We start from the raw sequence: 13,943 nt of genomic DNA, 5'->3' as shown, positions 1-13,943 counted from the left end.
CTCCCTGACTTAGCATTCCCCGGAGGACATTTCCCCAGCCATTCCCAGGGCCGTGGGAGCTGTCCCTGTGGCCTCCGTGATCTCTGACCACCAGCCAGGGTGACTGCTGCTGCCTTCATGACCATCCAGTCAGTGCAGGCCAGCGCCTGCTGCTGGCACCTAGAAGCTACTTAATAAATACATGCTGGTGGAAAACAAAGTTTACCAAAAGAACAAATCATCACTACCACAAGAGAGGGATGATGCCATGATTACTGTCCAAGGATCCAATTTTGTTAGCTCTGTGGGAGGCTGGGGTGGGGTGGTTCTTTAACTCTTCATGCTGGACGCTCCAGCATGCAAAGCCAACAATCACAGACACCAGTCCATCTGCCTCATTTCCAATTCAATAGTTCTGCATTACTTTTAAAAATGACCAAAAACCAATGCTTTAGACTTTCAGGTTGCTTTGTCTTTTTAAAACTACCATTTAAAACTCAGAGTTGGGGGTTGGGGATTTGGCTCAGTGGTAGAGCACTTGCCTAGCAAGCGCAAGGCCCTGGGTTCGGTCCCCAGCTCCGAGAAAAAAAAACAAACAAACAAACAAAAAAACCCCAAAACTCAGAGTTGGGTCCCAGCACTAAGAAAAACTATCTGGGGGGTAATAGAGAAACGCTTCAGCAAAGTCATTAAATGACCAGGAGCACACCACTAAATTCATTAAAACAAATCAAACCGAGAAATGTCTATTTTAGAAGGGCTTTTCTTATGCAGATGATGAGAACAGAAGCAGACAGAGTTGGAACACTCAGACACAAGAGCCGCAGCAGCAAGCCGCAGTAGGTGGAAGCACTACTGCTCCGTCAAGCCCAGCTAGGGCTGGGGTGGGCATTGGATCTATTATGTGGTTTCCTAGAACAGTGCTAACAATTTAAAGTCCTACAATTTATTACCCTGTAAACTCGAACAGTCAGGAATTAGATGAGTTTATAGTCATAATTACAAAAAAATGGGATTTGTCATCTATCCTGCCACAAACTGCCATCACCAGTTTTTATAAGGAGATCCTTAACGGGCTCTTCCCAAGGATGAGAACCTCAGAGGCAAGGAGGAACAGGATGTTTTCAAAGAGTTTTTTTCAATCTGGCAAAATATTAGCGCTTACTAAGCTAAGTATTTGAAACTCATCGTGGCTAATAAAAGCCACGAGAGTGGGGAAAGCTGATGACTGTCCACTTAATAGCCAGGCAGAGCAGGCAGAACTCATATACTACATTCTCCCGACCAGGGCCTCCAGCAGGTGCAAGGCAAGCCTCAGGGTTCCTGCCGCGTTCTCAGCAATGGAATGCTGACCTGCTGGGAGCTCCCAGAAACATCAAATATCACATCTTTATGATATGTACACTGCAATTACTGATTTACAACTAGGATGGAATTGGTAGTCAGGGCCAATCTGTTAGAATAATTTTAGCAGAGTTAGAAACGTTTAGGACAACTCCAGGAAGCAGAGAGGTTGGCTGACTGACTTAAGGAGACAGCCCTCCCTCTCACCCCAGCACTAGTGGAGAACTGACCAGGCAAGCGGGTCTCTCCCTCCTTTCCCAGCCTTTGGAAAGCTTTCTCCTCACAGGGGCTACTGTTCACTGGCCTCTTCCTGTCAGGTAGATGCTGGGACTTGTGCTCACAGTGGTGGTCCAACCATAGCAACTGCACCCCCTGAATATCAAGCACTAGGTCAGCCTGGTCTACATAGTGAATTCTAGGATAGCCAAGAGACACCCTATCTCAAAAAACCTAAACCCACAGCCACAACAACCAAAAGACCCAACCAATCGACCAACCAACCAACCAACCACAAACCAAACCAACCACAAACTAACAGACAGGCAAAACAGAAAGCTAGGATACTCCCCATGCTCCTGATGACCCCAAGACCTAAGAGTCAGCTATCAATCAGACCAGGTGCAGTGTGGGGATATTGCTCCTTGAACTTTCCATTGGAGATGAAACTCAAGCTAAAACACTACTAGGGATTATGTTGCAACAACAACAACAACAACAACAACAACAACAACAACAAGCACAACAACCAAAATGGTAATTTAAGCTGGGACTGACCCAAACCCCAAACCTCAGATGGCATTAGAGCAGCTATGACTCAGCGGGGAGCACGGTCTTCTCATCCTACTGCTACTCTAAGTGGCGCTTCCTCTAAAACTTTGAAAAGTGTTTGTGAGGTCTCACTACATAGCTCAGGCTGGCCTTGTGATCTCTCTGGGACCATAGTACACATGCACCATTCTATCTGACCTTTCTTATGCCTCACTGGACAGGGACAGGGAAAAAGGCTGCTTTTGGAGTCAGAAAACTCCCCGCCATGTTTTAAATACATCTAAAATATTTTTCCATAAATTAAGACAAGTCTGAGTCTCAGTCACATTAATAGGTGCTACTCTATCTCAAGATGGCTTCTCTGCATGCAGGATTGAAGGTGGTAGGGGAAGTCTCTGCCAGCAATTAAAACTCGGTTCCTGGCACTTCCCACGTTTTGTGTTATTTTTTCTCTCTTGGTACCTTTTCAGATCAGTCAGCTGCAGTCTGGCACACGTGGGGCTCAAAGCCTAAACAGTGCTCTATGTGAAGGACACCCTGGGACAAATCGGTGCCAGGGCAGATGATTAGAATCCAGCCTGGTCTGGGTCCGGTCCAGAGGCACTAACTCATCAGTCCTGCCACCAGCTGTCACCAACTCTGAGGGGCGTTCTCTCTGCTGGCTCAGTGTGCTTGCATCCCACCTGCCTGCTTCTCCTCAGAAATGTGGACTTCCAAACTGTGGACAGGAAGATCACTGCTCCAGGCTACAGCAGAAGCCTGTCGGACCTCCATGCTTGCTGCCAGGAATCCGACACCCTTTCCTTATGTTCTTTGGTGCCTTTCAGAGAGCACTTTACCGCCAGAGTCTCATTTTCTTTTCTTAAAAGCTTGAAAACATATTTCCCCAATACTATGGCTATATTTTGTTTTGTTGCTGAGGCAGGATCTATGTAGCCCTGGCTACAAACATACTTGGAAGCACATTATCTCTATTAGCTTGCAGGTCAGTGTCACAGGTATCCACAATCTATCCCTAGAAACATTTTCACCGTCTCTCGAGAGCGCCGCAAATACAGCACCTCAAATTTCCATCTTTAAACCTGACACCTTGCCCTTAGTCTCTTTGACACGTAAACATGCTTTGAGGAGAGAAAGACCTTGCTATATAGAATGTTCACAAACTCGAAGGCTAGATACATAGCCGGTGGATGGATGGGTGGGCTCTGAGAAAAGAGTTTGAAACCTTTGCCACTTCAAGACTACTTCACAACACAGGAGAGACAGAGTCAGGGACATTTAAGTGCTAGGGTGAGAATCTGATGAGCTGGCTGCTTGTTTACTAAAATGAAGTCATCGGAGAGGGGCTTTGTATTGGATTCTGCCAGCACGAACAAATGCCTGGTCTGTGTCCTCAAAAGATCCAGACTCACAGAAGCAGAGTTGGCGGAAGTCTCCACTTGTGGAAACTGGGCATGTGGCATTGCAGCCCACTGCAGCAGCGCCCTCTATTTAATCCTGGTATGCTTCCTAAACCAGATGCTGAGGGAGGAGAGGGCCCTCATCCGGCCTTGACTCTTCCTTAGAGACCTCTGGAGGGCTTTGGGAGCCGTCCAGTACACTAATCGCTAATTTTTCTGTTGTTTTGAAACCAAGTCTCACTGTGCAGCCCATGCTGACCTCAAATCCGTGATCCTTCTGCCTTGGCCCTTCCCAAAATGCCAACTTTGACAGAGCACAGCATAAGAAGACTGTGTAACTCCAAACCACAGCCTTAGCTCGCCTTCCTCAGCACCCACAGTGCTCCCCAAGGTCACAGACGAGCAGGCTAAAGGTCTCCTCTTTCAGAGTTCTGGGGTGTGCTCACTGTGGGCTGTACTGTCTCTGACATTCCCATCTCTCCTTCCGCTCTGTGCTTACAGTTGGCTTCCTCAGAGTCAGCTGGGACTGCAGGCAGGAATCTGCTGTGGACGATCACAGCATAGCCCACTAACAGCAACTTCTCAGATGGGTTTAGAGTTCAGCATCCTCATGGTCCCAAATTCACACATTTTATAAGATGAAAGTGACTTTATGTTCAAATATTACTACTTGACAATTTCATTAAAAACTGGAAGGCTAGGTGAGTTTCTCAATATACTGGACTTTGGGAACCTTCTAGCTATGGTGAGGATATATCTGAAAATAGGGGGATACCAAAGTATAAATTCTAAGAACATTCCACTATACCTCAATCGCAAAACGAACTTATATCAAGCCTTACAGGCAGGCTTAGTGCAAGAAAAGGCAACAGCCAGACAACATCCCAGGTCAAAACCAAAGCCACAATGATGGGAACGACAATCCTGAGGTCAACAAACTCTTGTTCACCAAATATAGTTTAGAGAGAGAGACTTCCTTCTTAGGATTCCTTAGGAGTTGAAAATGTAAAAGGTGACCCAGGGATAGCAGAGACGTCATTGAGCAGAGCAGATCCTAGCTGTTCTCTTGCAGAAGTGTGTATCAAAATGGCTCGACTGGAAAGGTAGTGAGTGGCATACCTTTCCATATGCAGCGCTCTAAGTGCTATGCATAAAGTAACAAGCGATGTGGAGGCAGTAGCGACTGAACCGGTTTGCACTCAAACACTTGCCGGGAAGTAATAAAAGAGCATGGAATGGGACGTTCATGCAGGCCTGTGAGCAAAAACGAACAGAAACCCCAGAAACCCCCAAACACCCCGCCTCCCAGGCCGCCCTGCCAGCCCCCACCCCACCATCGTCTCCTGTGGCCTTAAGACCCTTCTGATTTGGAGGCCCTGCAGGCTGTATACATTCACCTGGCGGCTCATGAAGACCAGAAACACTGTCATAGAAAGAAGCTCTCTGAATATTCTGAATCTCTAAGGCAGAGAAACAGTGAAAACAGGACAGAAGAGCAGATACACAAACACTTCAGTTAGTGTGAAAGACATTTGACATCACAAGTAAACTCTGAAATGGGGCTACCAAGGTAGCTGGTCCAGGGCAGAGCCTATGTAAAAATTACTGTTTCAAGAATCTGTGCATTTCGATAAAGTTCTTTACATAATACATTCAAGCTGAATCGAAAGAGCAAATTCCCAACACCAGGTGTGAGCATCATGCCATATTGACAAAATTTAAGAGCAATGAGGTACTAATTGATCTGTCTTGCAGTTGGCAAATCAGGGCAAGACAGCAGTTAAATTAGAGTGCTAAGACAAATGCAAAGTCAGTGGCTTTACTGTCAAAAGTTCCAGTACAGATTTTGGAAACATAATTTACTTCAAATACAAATTTCTAAAAGATCAGGTTAACTACTCAAGTTCTGCTGTAGCAAATGTCAAAGTAATTGTGGAGCTCTGATCATGGGTTACGCATAGGAGGCTCACATACATGACAATGCAGTCTTCAGTGGTTGCTGCTTGCATACAGAAGGCATGAGAAAGGGCAGGAATCCTATGCAGTGGGAAAACCTCGAGCAACAGCTTTTAATAAGTCTCTAGGGCAGGGCTGCCATCTATACACTTACTCCTTTTGGTTTGGGCTTAAGAAAACTGTGTGAAACTCTCACATGAGCTGGATTCTAGCACGAGGTTTCTACAGTTCAAGGGGGATTCTTAGGCAATCTGTAGGCAAGCATTAGACATTCTCCATTGTGGCCAACTCACCCACTTCAATGGAAAGAAAAGGAAATAGGGGCCTTTTTTTTTCTATGAAAAATGTTCCTCTTAGTCCAAGAGATCTCTACAAAGTGACAATTCTCGACTTTGGCTTCCTCACCTAACTTCAGAGAGAGCCCACCACTGCCCTTGTGAGTGAAATCCAGTCCTCAAGCCTGGGAAAGCCTGGGACTGGCTCTCTGCCTGCACAATGCTCTGCAATAGCACTGACCTCTCAGATCTCCTGTTACTCAGATTTAACCAGATGTCCACCTGCGCTGGTGGGTGACAGGATGCTCGCCCTACCAACAGTGACATCGTTAGCGAGCAGAAGCTATAAGAGTCAAACCAAACTCAGGGTAGATAAGACTTCTCACTCTACTCTGACAAGAGTGGCCACAGGATTCAAGCCTTGTCTGTAGCAGGACAAGAGCTAACATCGAGAAGTAGTGCAGCTGAATGGTTAGAGCGGCAAACTAAGTATGGACAGACAGGGTTAAAAGGGTGTGCCAAGGCTGTGACAATTCCCTCAGAGCATTTCTGTAAACCAGTAAAAAACGTATCTGTGTTAGTTAGGTGGCACTCTCTCCACACATGGCCTCAGCTGTAAGTTTCATCCTCAGTAACCCCTGGTGTGCTTGTCACTCCTGCCGTCATCCCCACCTTTACCTACAGAGTTTTTATCCTAGAACCTGATCCTTTCATTGTTCTCAACTAAAGGATGGAAGGAGGGAGCTCAGAAAAAACAAACACACTTTTCCCATATTCCTAACTGCATGACAAGTCTGTTGTGGGCAGGGAACAGATCTTTTATGCTTCCAGAGGGTTTTGAATGATGGTTTGGGTAAGGAAGACACAGAAGGAGTTGCCTCTTTTACGAAGCTGTCAGTCTTGGGGCCTTTACAGGCCCTTTCTTACCCATCGTCTCTGCATCCCTCACTTGTAAGGGATTCCCCCAATCTCCCCAGGAGACAGCTACTGTATTCACTGAATAGACTATGTCGATGCACTTTGCTCAGTGACGTCTTCTAGGCACTCCTCCGTCTGGGTCAGGCTACATCACCACAGCCTCACTTTGGCTCTGACCCTTTCTGCCCCAGCCTTACTATCTAGCCGGAAGGGACTCCTGAGTGCTGGCTTTCTGTCTCCATACCAGGTTACTCTACTCCCTCCCCTGCCCCAAGCCAAGCTAACTCATTCTTCAAGCTAGGAGGAAGAGGGACTGAGTATGACCTACCCCAGGTAGTAAATAGGCAAATATTTATGACAGCACTGCATGCCACTCCTTTGAGAGACACCCCACAGCCACACTGCCAACCCAGTGCTGAGCTTCCTAGTACCAGGGCCCTGGGATGCCCTGAGCCCAGTCCTTTCCTCTGCTTCATGTTCAGTTTCTCAGATTCCATGGTGATAAGACTTAATATCACAGAGCAGAACGGCCCCACTCTGCACCTGTGGACTGAGTGAGGCTCAGATCCTTTGCTGTGTATTCAGATAGCACCTGACTAACTGGGTCACTGCAAGGGACACTATGAACCTGTAGGAGAGCCAGCCTTCTCCTAAAGTCCCCTCTTTGTACAGTCTTAGGCACATCTCTTCCCAGGACACAGGCACACATGTGGATGGTGTACCCCACTCCTATGAGCTCCCTCATATACTTGTCCTGCCCACTACACACGGTCATTTGTGAGTACACTGCCCTTCACGTGGTCACTGTTCCCCTGAAGACTTTCTCTTTGTTCTTTCCCTATCTCTTTCTTTTGCCTTAACTGCCCAAACCCTTTCTATTTACTGTGTTTCTTTTTCTCTACCTCTAAGAAGATGGCTAAGCTAACACAATTTGAGATGGTAATAAGAAAACTGAGTTAGTTACTGAACCAGTGGGCATGACCTGAGGCCCAGTGAAGAGAGACACAACCAGGATGAAGGACAGCAGAGAGCTAAACACTAAAAGATGTGCTCCTACTAGGTACAAAGAAACACAAGCATTGTGTATCCTAGTAAAGTCTACCCTGTAGTAAATGTCACCAGAAGTCAGAAATCATTTGAGGTTTGTATATATGAAAGAACTACGAAGATTAATGAGAATAGAAGCAACTGGTCTGTATGCAGGATATCAAAGAGCTCACTCTTTGGCTACTGTGTATTTGTGCACATGCGTGCATGATGGAAGATTAGCTTGCTAGACCTGTGTACAGCTCCAGGAAAAGGATCTTCTCAGGTTGCCTGTGCCTGTGCCTTTATGTCATAACCTCAAATGTCACTGGGAAGCCTGAGGGATCTTGTAGCTTCCTGTAGCTCTGAATGTATACCATTTCTATATGTCCCACAGTGTCTGACTAAGGGGGCAGATGGTTTGTATTTATTTCCTAATCCAAATATTCATGAAATGGGTAACTTCTGACATAACGGCAGCCGTGCTCTAGGGAAAGATTTTAAAGCAATAAAAATGTATGGATCTATACAAACACATATGTGTGAGAGAACTGTAAATAAACCTTAGCTACAGAAGATCCAGGCCAAGCTGAAATACAAACACAAGCTCATCTCACCATCCTTCCAAAGCTCGGCGACAAATCTGTCTGATGACTGGTGCAGGAGGGTGGCCACGTTGTCATTCAGGGGGTCCATGTTCTTCATCAGCCACTCATCCGCCTTATAGTCCACCTGTCCCACACCAAAGAGGGAAAAATAAAGAACACACAACTTATTACCATCATAAGTCTAATCAAAGACTTTCACTAAACAATTCCCACACTGGGCTGTCTCAGTGGCAGACATCTGTAAAAATATATTTAAACATGTTCATCATGGCCTTAGATCACATGTGGCAAAACCACAAACAGTGGTTCTCTCTCTCTCTCTCTCTCTCTCTCTCTCTCTCTCTCTCTCTCTCTCTCTCGTTCTCTTTGTTTCTTAATATGATGACAGGGTCTGATCTTCCTAAGTGTTTAGCACAGGTCCAGCCAAGTTTGTTTCTTTTCCTCTTTTTGAGGCAAGTTCTCACTATAGCCAAGGCAGGTCTGGAACTCATTCTGTAGATGAGGCTGGTTTAGAACTCACAGAGATCTGCCTGCCACTGCCTCCCACGTACTGAGATTAAAGGTGTGTGCCACCATGCCTGGAGTTCTTAGTTTCAGTGTGTGGTGTGCACATGCGCACCTGGAGTCCAGGTCCACTTAGGTGTCTTTATCACTTTCCACCCTGTTTTTGAATGGTCTCTCACTGATCCTATAGCCTGTCATTTCAGCTGAACGGACAGGGCAGTGAACCCTGGGGACCTGTTCGTCTCTATCATGCCCGACCTCTGTGGGTGCTGAGGATCAAATCCAAGCCCCTCATGCTTGGGCAGCAAGCATTTACCCAGTGAGCCATCCCCACAGCCCCACCATGCAGAGCTCTAACCGAGTTTAACCTCAGGGTTCTCACCTTCCCTGCATAGTGGATGATGCAGAAGTCGGCTTTGTCTTTCAGTTGCCGTGGTTTCTGAAACTTGGAGTGGGAACCTTGCTCCTGAACCAGCTTCTCAACAAACGTTTTGTCTGTGGCTTTGGGGAACCAGCATTCTTCATCCAGGAGGGCCAGCACACCAGGGGGATTGGCCTGAGAATGAAAGGCAGTGAGGACCAGCAAGTTAGCAGTGGCACCACCGGGGTGATTGACAGTTTACTTCCACAACTAACAGCTCCATGAAGATCTAGGAGAGAACCACCTTCTCCAATGGAAAGTATGTCCAAGCTATAACAAGCTAAAAGTTCAAACACAGATCATAAGTTACTAAGAACAGGGAAGAAATGGATAACATCGGATAAGCCCTGGAAACTTGAAATATGCACATTATAAGTACACTAATTATAGCAGACTCTCCACAAATCATCCAATTCAGGAGCCAGAAAGGAGCTGGGGGAGGGAATGGGGTGGAGGGGTCAAAGTTAGTTTTCTATGATCAACGGCTGCTGGAGATATATAAAGCTCAGCTGACCAGACGCTGCATGCTGCAGTTCAGGGCTTTGTTAACTGATGACTAAAGAGACTGTGTAATTTCTTGTTGGTGAAGTGTCTGAAGCAGCACGGTGTGCTTGTTTAAGGAGAAATGTCCGCAGAGTCTGGCCTGTGAATAATCCGTCCCTAGCTGGTGCCGTTGGGGGAGCATGGCCTTGTTGGCAGCACTTGAGGTTTCAAAGCCACACAACGCCATTCTTGGCTCACTCTCAATTGTTCCTGCCACCATGACTGTTGCCAGGCGCCAAAATCACCTGCCTCAGTGGCCTCTCCTCCCTCTGGATCCCTGAACCTAAGTTAAACCCTTCTTCCTAGAAGTCATATGGTTCTATCGCAGCAACAGAAAAGTGACTAATAAATTATGAAAGGGGGTAACACAGCCATCACTTTAAAAGGCTTTGACAAATCTAGAGACAGAAGGCACATCAGCCGCGCCTTGCCAGGATTTTAGTGGGGCAGGGGTGAGGAAAACGAAGTATTAGTGGGGATGGCCTCCCAAGGTATGATATAGCACAAAACTAAATTCCAGTCTTAACAGGTTCATTTATGTTGTGAATTAAAAAAATTTAAAGACCTACAGCATGCCATTCCCTTGGATGACTTGGGAACTGAAATAAAGTATTTAGAGAGCAATGGGCTCCTGGGTAGTGCTTCCAGGTCACTGTTTACCGCTACAGTGCCAGCATGTGACATGACACTGAACTCACACTCTGACTCATTCTTAAACCTTTAGAAACAATTTTTTTCAAGTATTTACTGGGTGAAGATGCTATGTGAAAGGCAAGTAGGGATTATAGCATGAATAAAGAAATGTGATGGTGACAGTCCCAAGCAGAGCTGACTGGAGCGCACGGTGCATGGGACCTAGGATCACTTCTACAGCGAGACCCTTACCCCTTGGTTCCTTCTCAAAACCCTCGGGTTTCAGATCAGTTAGAGAGGATAATCCATATTGTCCAAGGTTGGCTACCTCCGGAGGAGCCATGGTGGAGCCATGGTCACAGCCGCAGGCTACTGTGTTGGAGTTAGAGTGGAAGGGAGTTAATGCTTCTGAGGCAGGATCACAGGATTACAAATCCCGCCCTAGAACATTCTCTCACTCCCTTCACAGCATCTGTCTCCAGCCTTCTGGCCTAGAACCATCTGACAAACCTTAAGTGAGGCAGGAATTATTGTGAAGGACTAGCTTACCCTGTCTTGGCGGAGCTAAGCTGTCAACTATCCCACATCATGTGTCTTTAAATGTATATTTGCCAAAAGAATGCCCTCTCAAACATACTTCAAAAACAAAAAATACTTACAAAAGGCTGAGCTCAAATTCAATTACCTAAAAACTAAGTTTATGTGACACATCTTATTCTCAGAGAAGTGTTCCTGTATTACCTAGGAAGGAGGTGTGCCAAGTGGAGTGCCACACCCCCTTTGAGGGGTACACACAGTGCTACCATCTCACTGGTCTCTGTGGTCTGTGAGGACCAAGGCACATTACCTGACACATGCACAAACACAAGGACAGGGATTCAAAGCTGCACCTGAGGAGACCTAATGAAGGCTTTGACTGCCAGATCACTCGCTTTTACTTATGTAGATCGTGTTATTAGAATATCATTTTCCTGGACTGTGCCTCAGATTGTGCCAGAAAGAAAACTAAAGGCTCTGCTCAACAGAAGAGGAAGCCGGGCAAGGAGGAGGCACTCACAGGTCTCTCTATCAGGTCGATGCAGGGCTGCAAGTCGAGACCAAAGTCGATGAAGTTCCACTCGATGCCCTCTCGCTGGTACTCCTCCTGCTCCAGGATGAACATGGTGTGGTTGAACAGCTGCTGCAGCTTCTCATTGGTGTAGTTGATGCATAGTTGTTCAAAGGAGTTCAGCTGAAGGTTTCAAGTCATGGGAGGGGAGACAGGAACACTTAGTCATTTAGTTACCCAAAACTATTCTAAACTATTCCTTAGGCATCACCGATACTACTGAGACTAAAGCTGATGACTACCCCCTAATGGGGGGCGGGGCTCTCTGCCTCTCACTTACACCTGCCCCACTGCCACAGCACTGTGAAAAGTTAGGAGAGGGCTTGTGAGAGTGCTCATTGAGTAAGGTGCTTACAGCCAGCCCTGATGAGCTAAGGTCAATCCCTGGGAACCATGTAGCAGAAAAAGAACCGACTTCTGTGCTTGCATGAGTATGTATGCGCATGAGTGTACACACGCACGTATGCACACACGCACACGTCTAACAGAGAGAGAGAGAGAGAGAGAGAGAGAGAGAGAGAGACAGAGAGGCAGAGAGAGAGAGAGACAGAGAGACAGAGAGAGGCAGAGAAGGTAAGTAAGAGAGACTAGATAGCCACACTACATTACCAAACATCTCAGTGCTTACTAATGAACAATTAAGGGATAGAAATAAAGAATAAATGAAATAGAAAGCAAGGAGGGGAAGAGCAACATGAGGACCTAGAGAGGGCAAAAGGCTCAGGGCATCCTGGTGAGCGCGTGGGCCTGTGAGCTGCAGGGGAGCTACAGGCTGCGCCTGCCTGTGTCTCATTCTCTTCATGGAGCAGCAGGGTCCACAGTGATGTAAAAGATGGAACTAGGAATCAGCTTAGGAATTGTTGCTGGGAGCCCAGCCTGAGCCCGACACATAATGCTCTTAATGAGTAAAGGCTCCTGCTTCTTTTCCTATGGGGGTCCTTCTTGCAGCAGATGCCCGACCTTGGCCGATATCAAATGTGACACTACCCTGCTGTGACAAAGTGAATTTGAGCATCCTTCATCCATTATTGCCATTGCCCTCATTTTTCTGTGAATGCTGCCCCACCCCCACCCAACTGTTCTGCTTAGTAATAAATTAAGACATGTAATTTTCTTAATTTATCTACTCTATAAGTATAACCCATATTCTATTTCCATGCTGTTCACACAAGTACCACATACCCATAAATAACCTCTTTCATTATAACAAGTGGCTCTGAATTAGAGGCTCAATTGCTCTCCATCTTATGTAGATTTATGGTCTGGAAAGGCCACTCAGGATCTCACAGCCCATGAAGCTGGTTTGCTCTTTAGAATGAGGTCATATGGGAAGGGACACTGTTTGCCTTCCAACACTGTATATTACTAAGTCACACAAAGAGAAGCTACATACATACTGTCTATTTAGGTTTTGCTTTGTCTCTGGGTTTATAACATGTACTGTACTTAATTACATGCAATAAATTTTAAAAATAATGAATATTTAAATTATCAGATGTATTTTAATGATTTTATTTTTTATTATGTGCATGAGTGTGTGAGCATGGTAGGTGTGCAGGCGCTCACAGAAAAGGCCTCAGCTTACCTGGAGCTGGAGGCATAGGTGGCTAAAAGCTGCCTGATGTGAGTGCTGAGAACTAAATCCAGGCCTTCTGGAAGAGCAGCAGCACTGTTAACTACTGAGCCATCTCTCCGGCCCCATAACTCAATTTTAAAGTGATTCTGACTGCAGTGCTGGGGTGTGAACTGGGGTAAGCATGCTAAGATGCTCTCCCACTCAGACCTGGCTGGGTGTTTCTCTGTACAGCCCTGGTTGTCCTGGAACTTGCTTTGTAGACCAGGCTAGCTCAGAGAGCCTCCCAAGTGCTGTGATTAAAGGCCTGTGTCACAACTGCCCAGAAAGATCTGGTTTTAAAGGAATGCAGGGCATTCATTCTAGATGTAAAAGAGCTACCCTGAGATGTAAGCTTCATTTCCGTTCCCAACAGCTCTTTAACGTCAGCTGGGTCACTCATTTCTTGTGACCCTTCTAAAATAGTTGATGCACTCATAAGTCTGTGTAACCTTAATTCCTTTCTTTTAGTTTAATTGTGTTTTTTAAAATCTTTTATCAAAACTACATTTTTATTTATTTGTATTTATATTGTGCCACTGTGAAGATAACATTTTTAATTTTCAATAAGTAAACATTTATTAGAGAAAATTGTTAGTAAGCAACACAAAATAGTAGAGATAATGTGTTTGGTAAACTTGGTGTCACCTCAGTCCTGATTTTGAGATGCTTCAGCCTCCTACAGAAGGTTCTCTTCAGGCAGAAGCAGCAGTGTCCTGAAGATGTAACTATTAGGGCTTACCAGATCGTATGCCTTAGTTACAAGGAAGGAAACAGTTCCCAAATATTTGAGACAGTTCAAATATACTGAATTCCAGGAGTGGCAAGAGCCAACTTCTAACATCCAC

The 13,943-nt window shown here is 45.9% G+C and overlaps 1 protein-coding gene across 9 annotated transcripts in view; it reads right to left on the bottom strand.

The window, feature by feature from the left end:
- Nucleotides 1-13,943, bottom strand: part of Myh10 (myosin heavy chain 10) — a 132,800-nt gene that overhangs the window by 37,167 nt on the left and 81,690 nt on the right. For 5 of the 9 annotated variants that reach the window (XM_087574589.1, XM_087574593.1, XM_087574588.1 and 2 more), the window contains 4 exons: nt 11,433-11,606; nt 9,161-9,334; nt 8,284-8,398; nt 4,889-4,951 (listed from right to left, as the gene is read on the bottom strand). In XM_087574589.1, coding sequence (XP_087430715.1) covers nt 4,889-4,951; nt 8,284-8,398; nt 9,161-9,334; nt 11,433-11,606 — 526 coding nt within the window. 9 annotated transcript variants of the gene reach the window in all.

This window comes from Rattus norvegicus, chromosome 10 (assembly GCF_021556685.1).
Source record: "Rattus norvegicus strain SHRSP/BbbUtx chromosome 10, alternate assembly SHRSP_T2T, whole genome shotgun sequence".
Classification (NCBI taxonomy): domain Eukaryota; kingdom Metazoa; phylum Chordata; class Mammalia; order Rodentia; family Muridae; genus Rattus; species Rattus norvegicus.
Note: the sequence above shows the minus strand (reverse complement) of the source record. Positions and strands in the feature narration are given on the sequence as shown.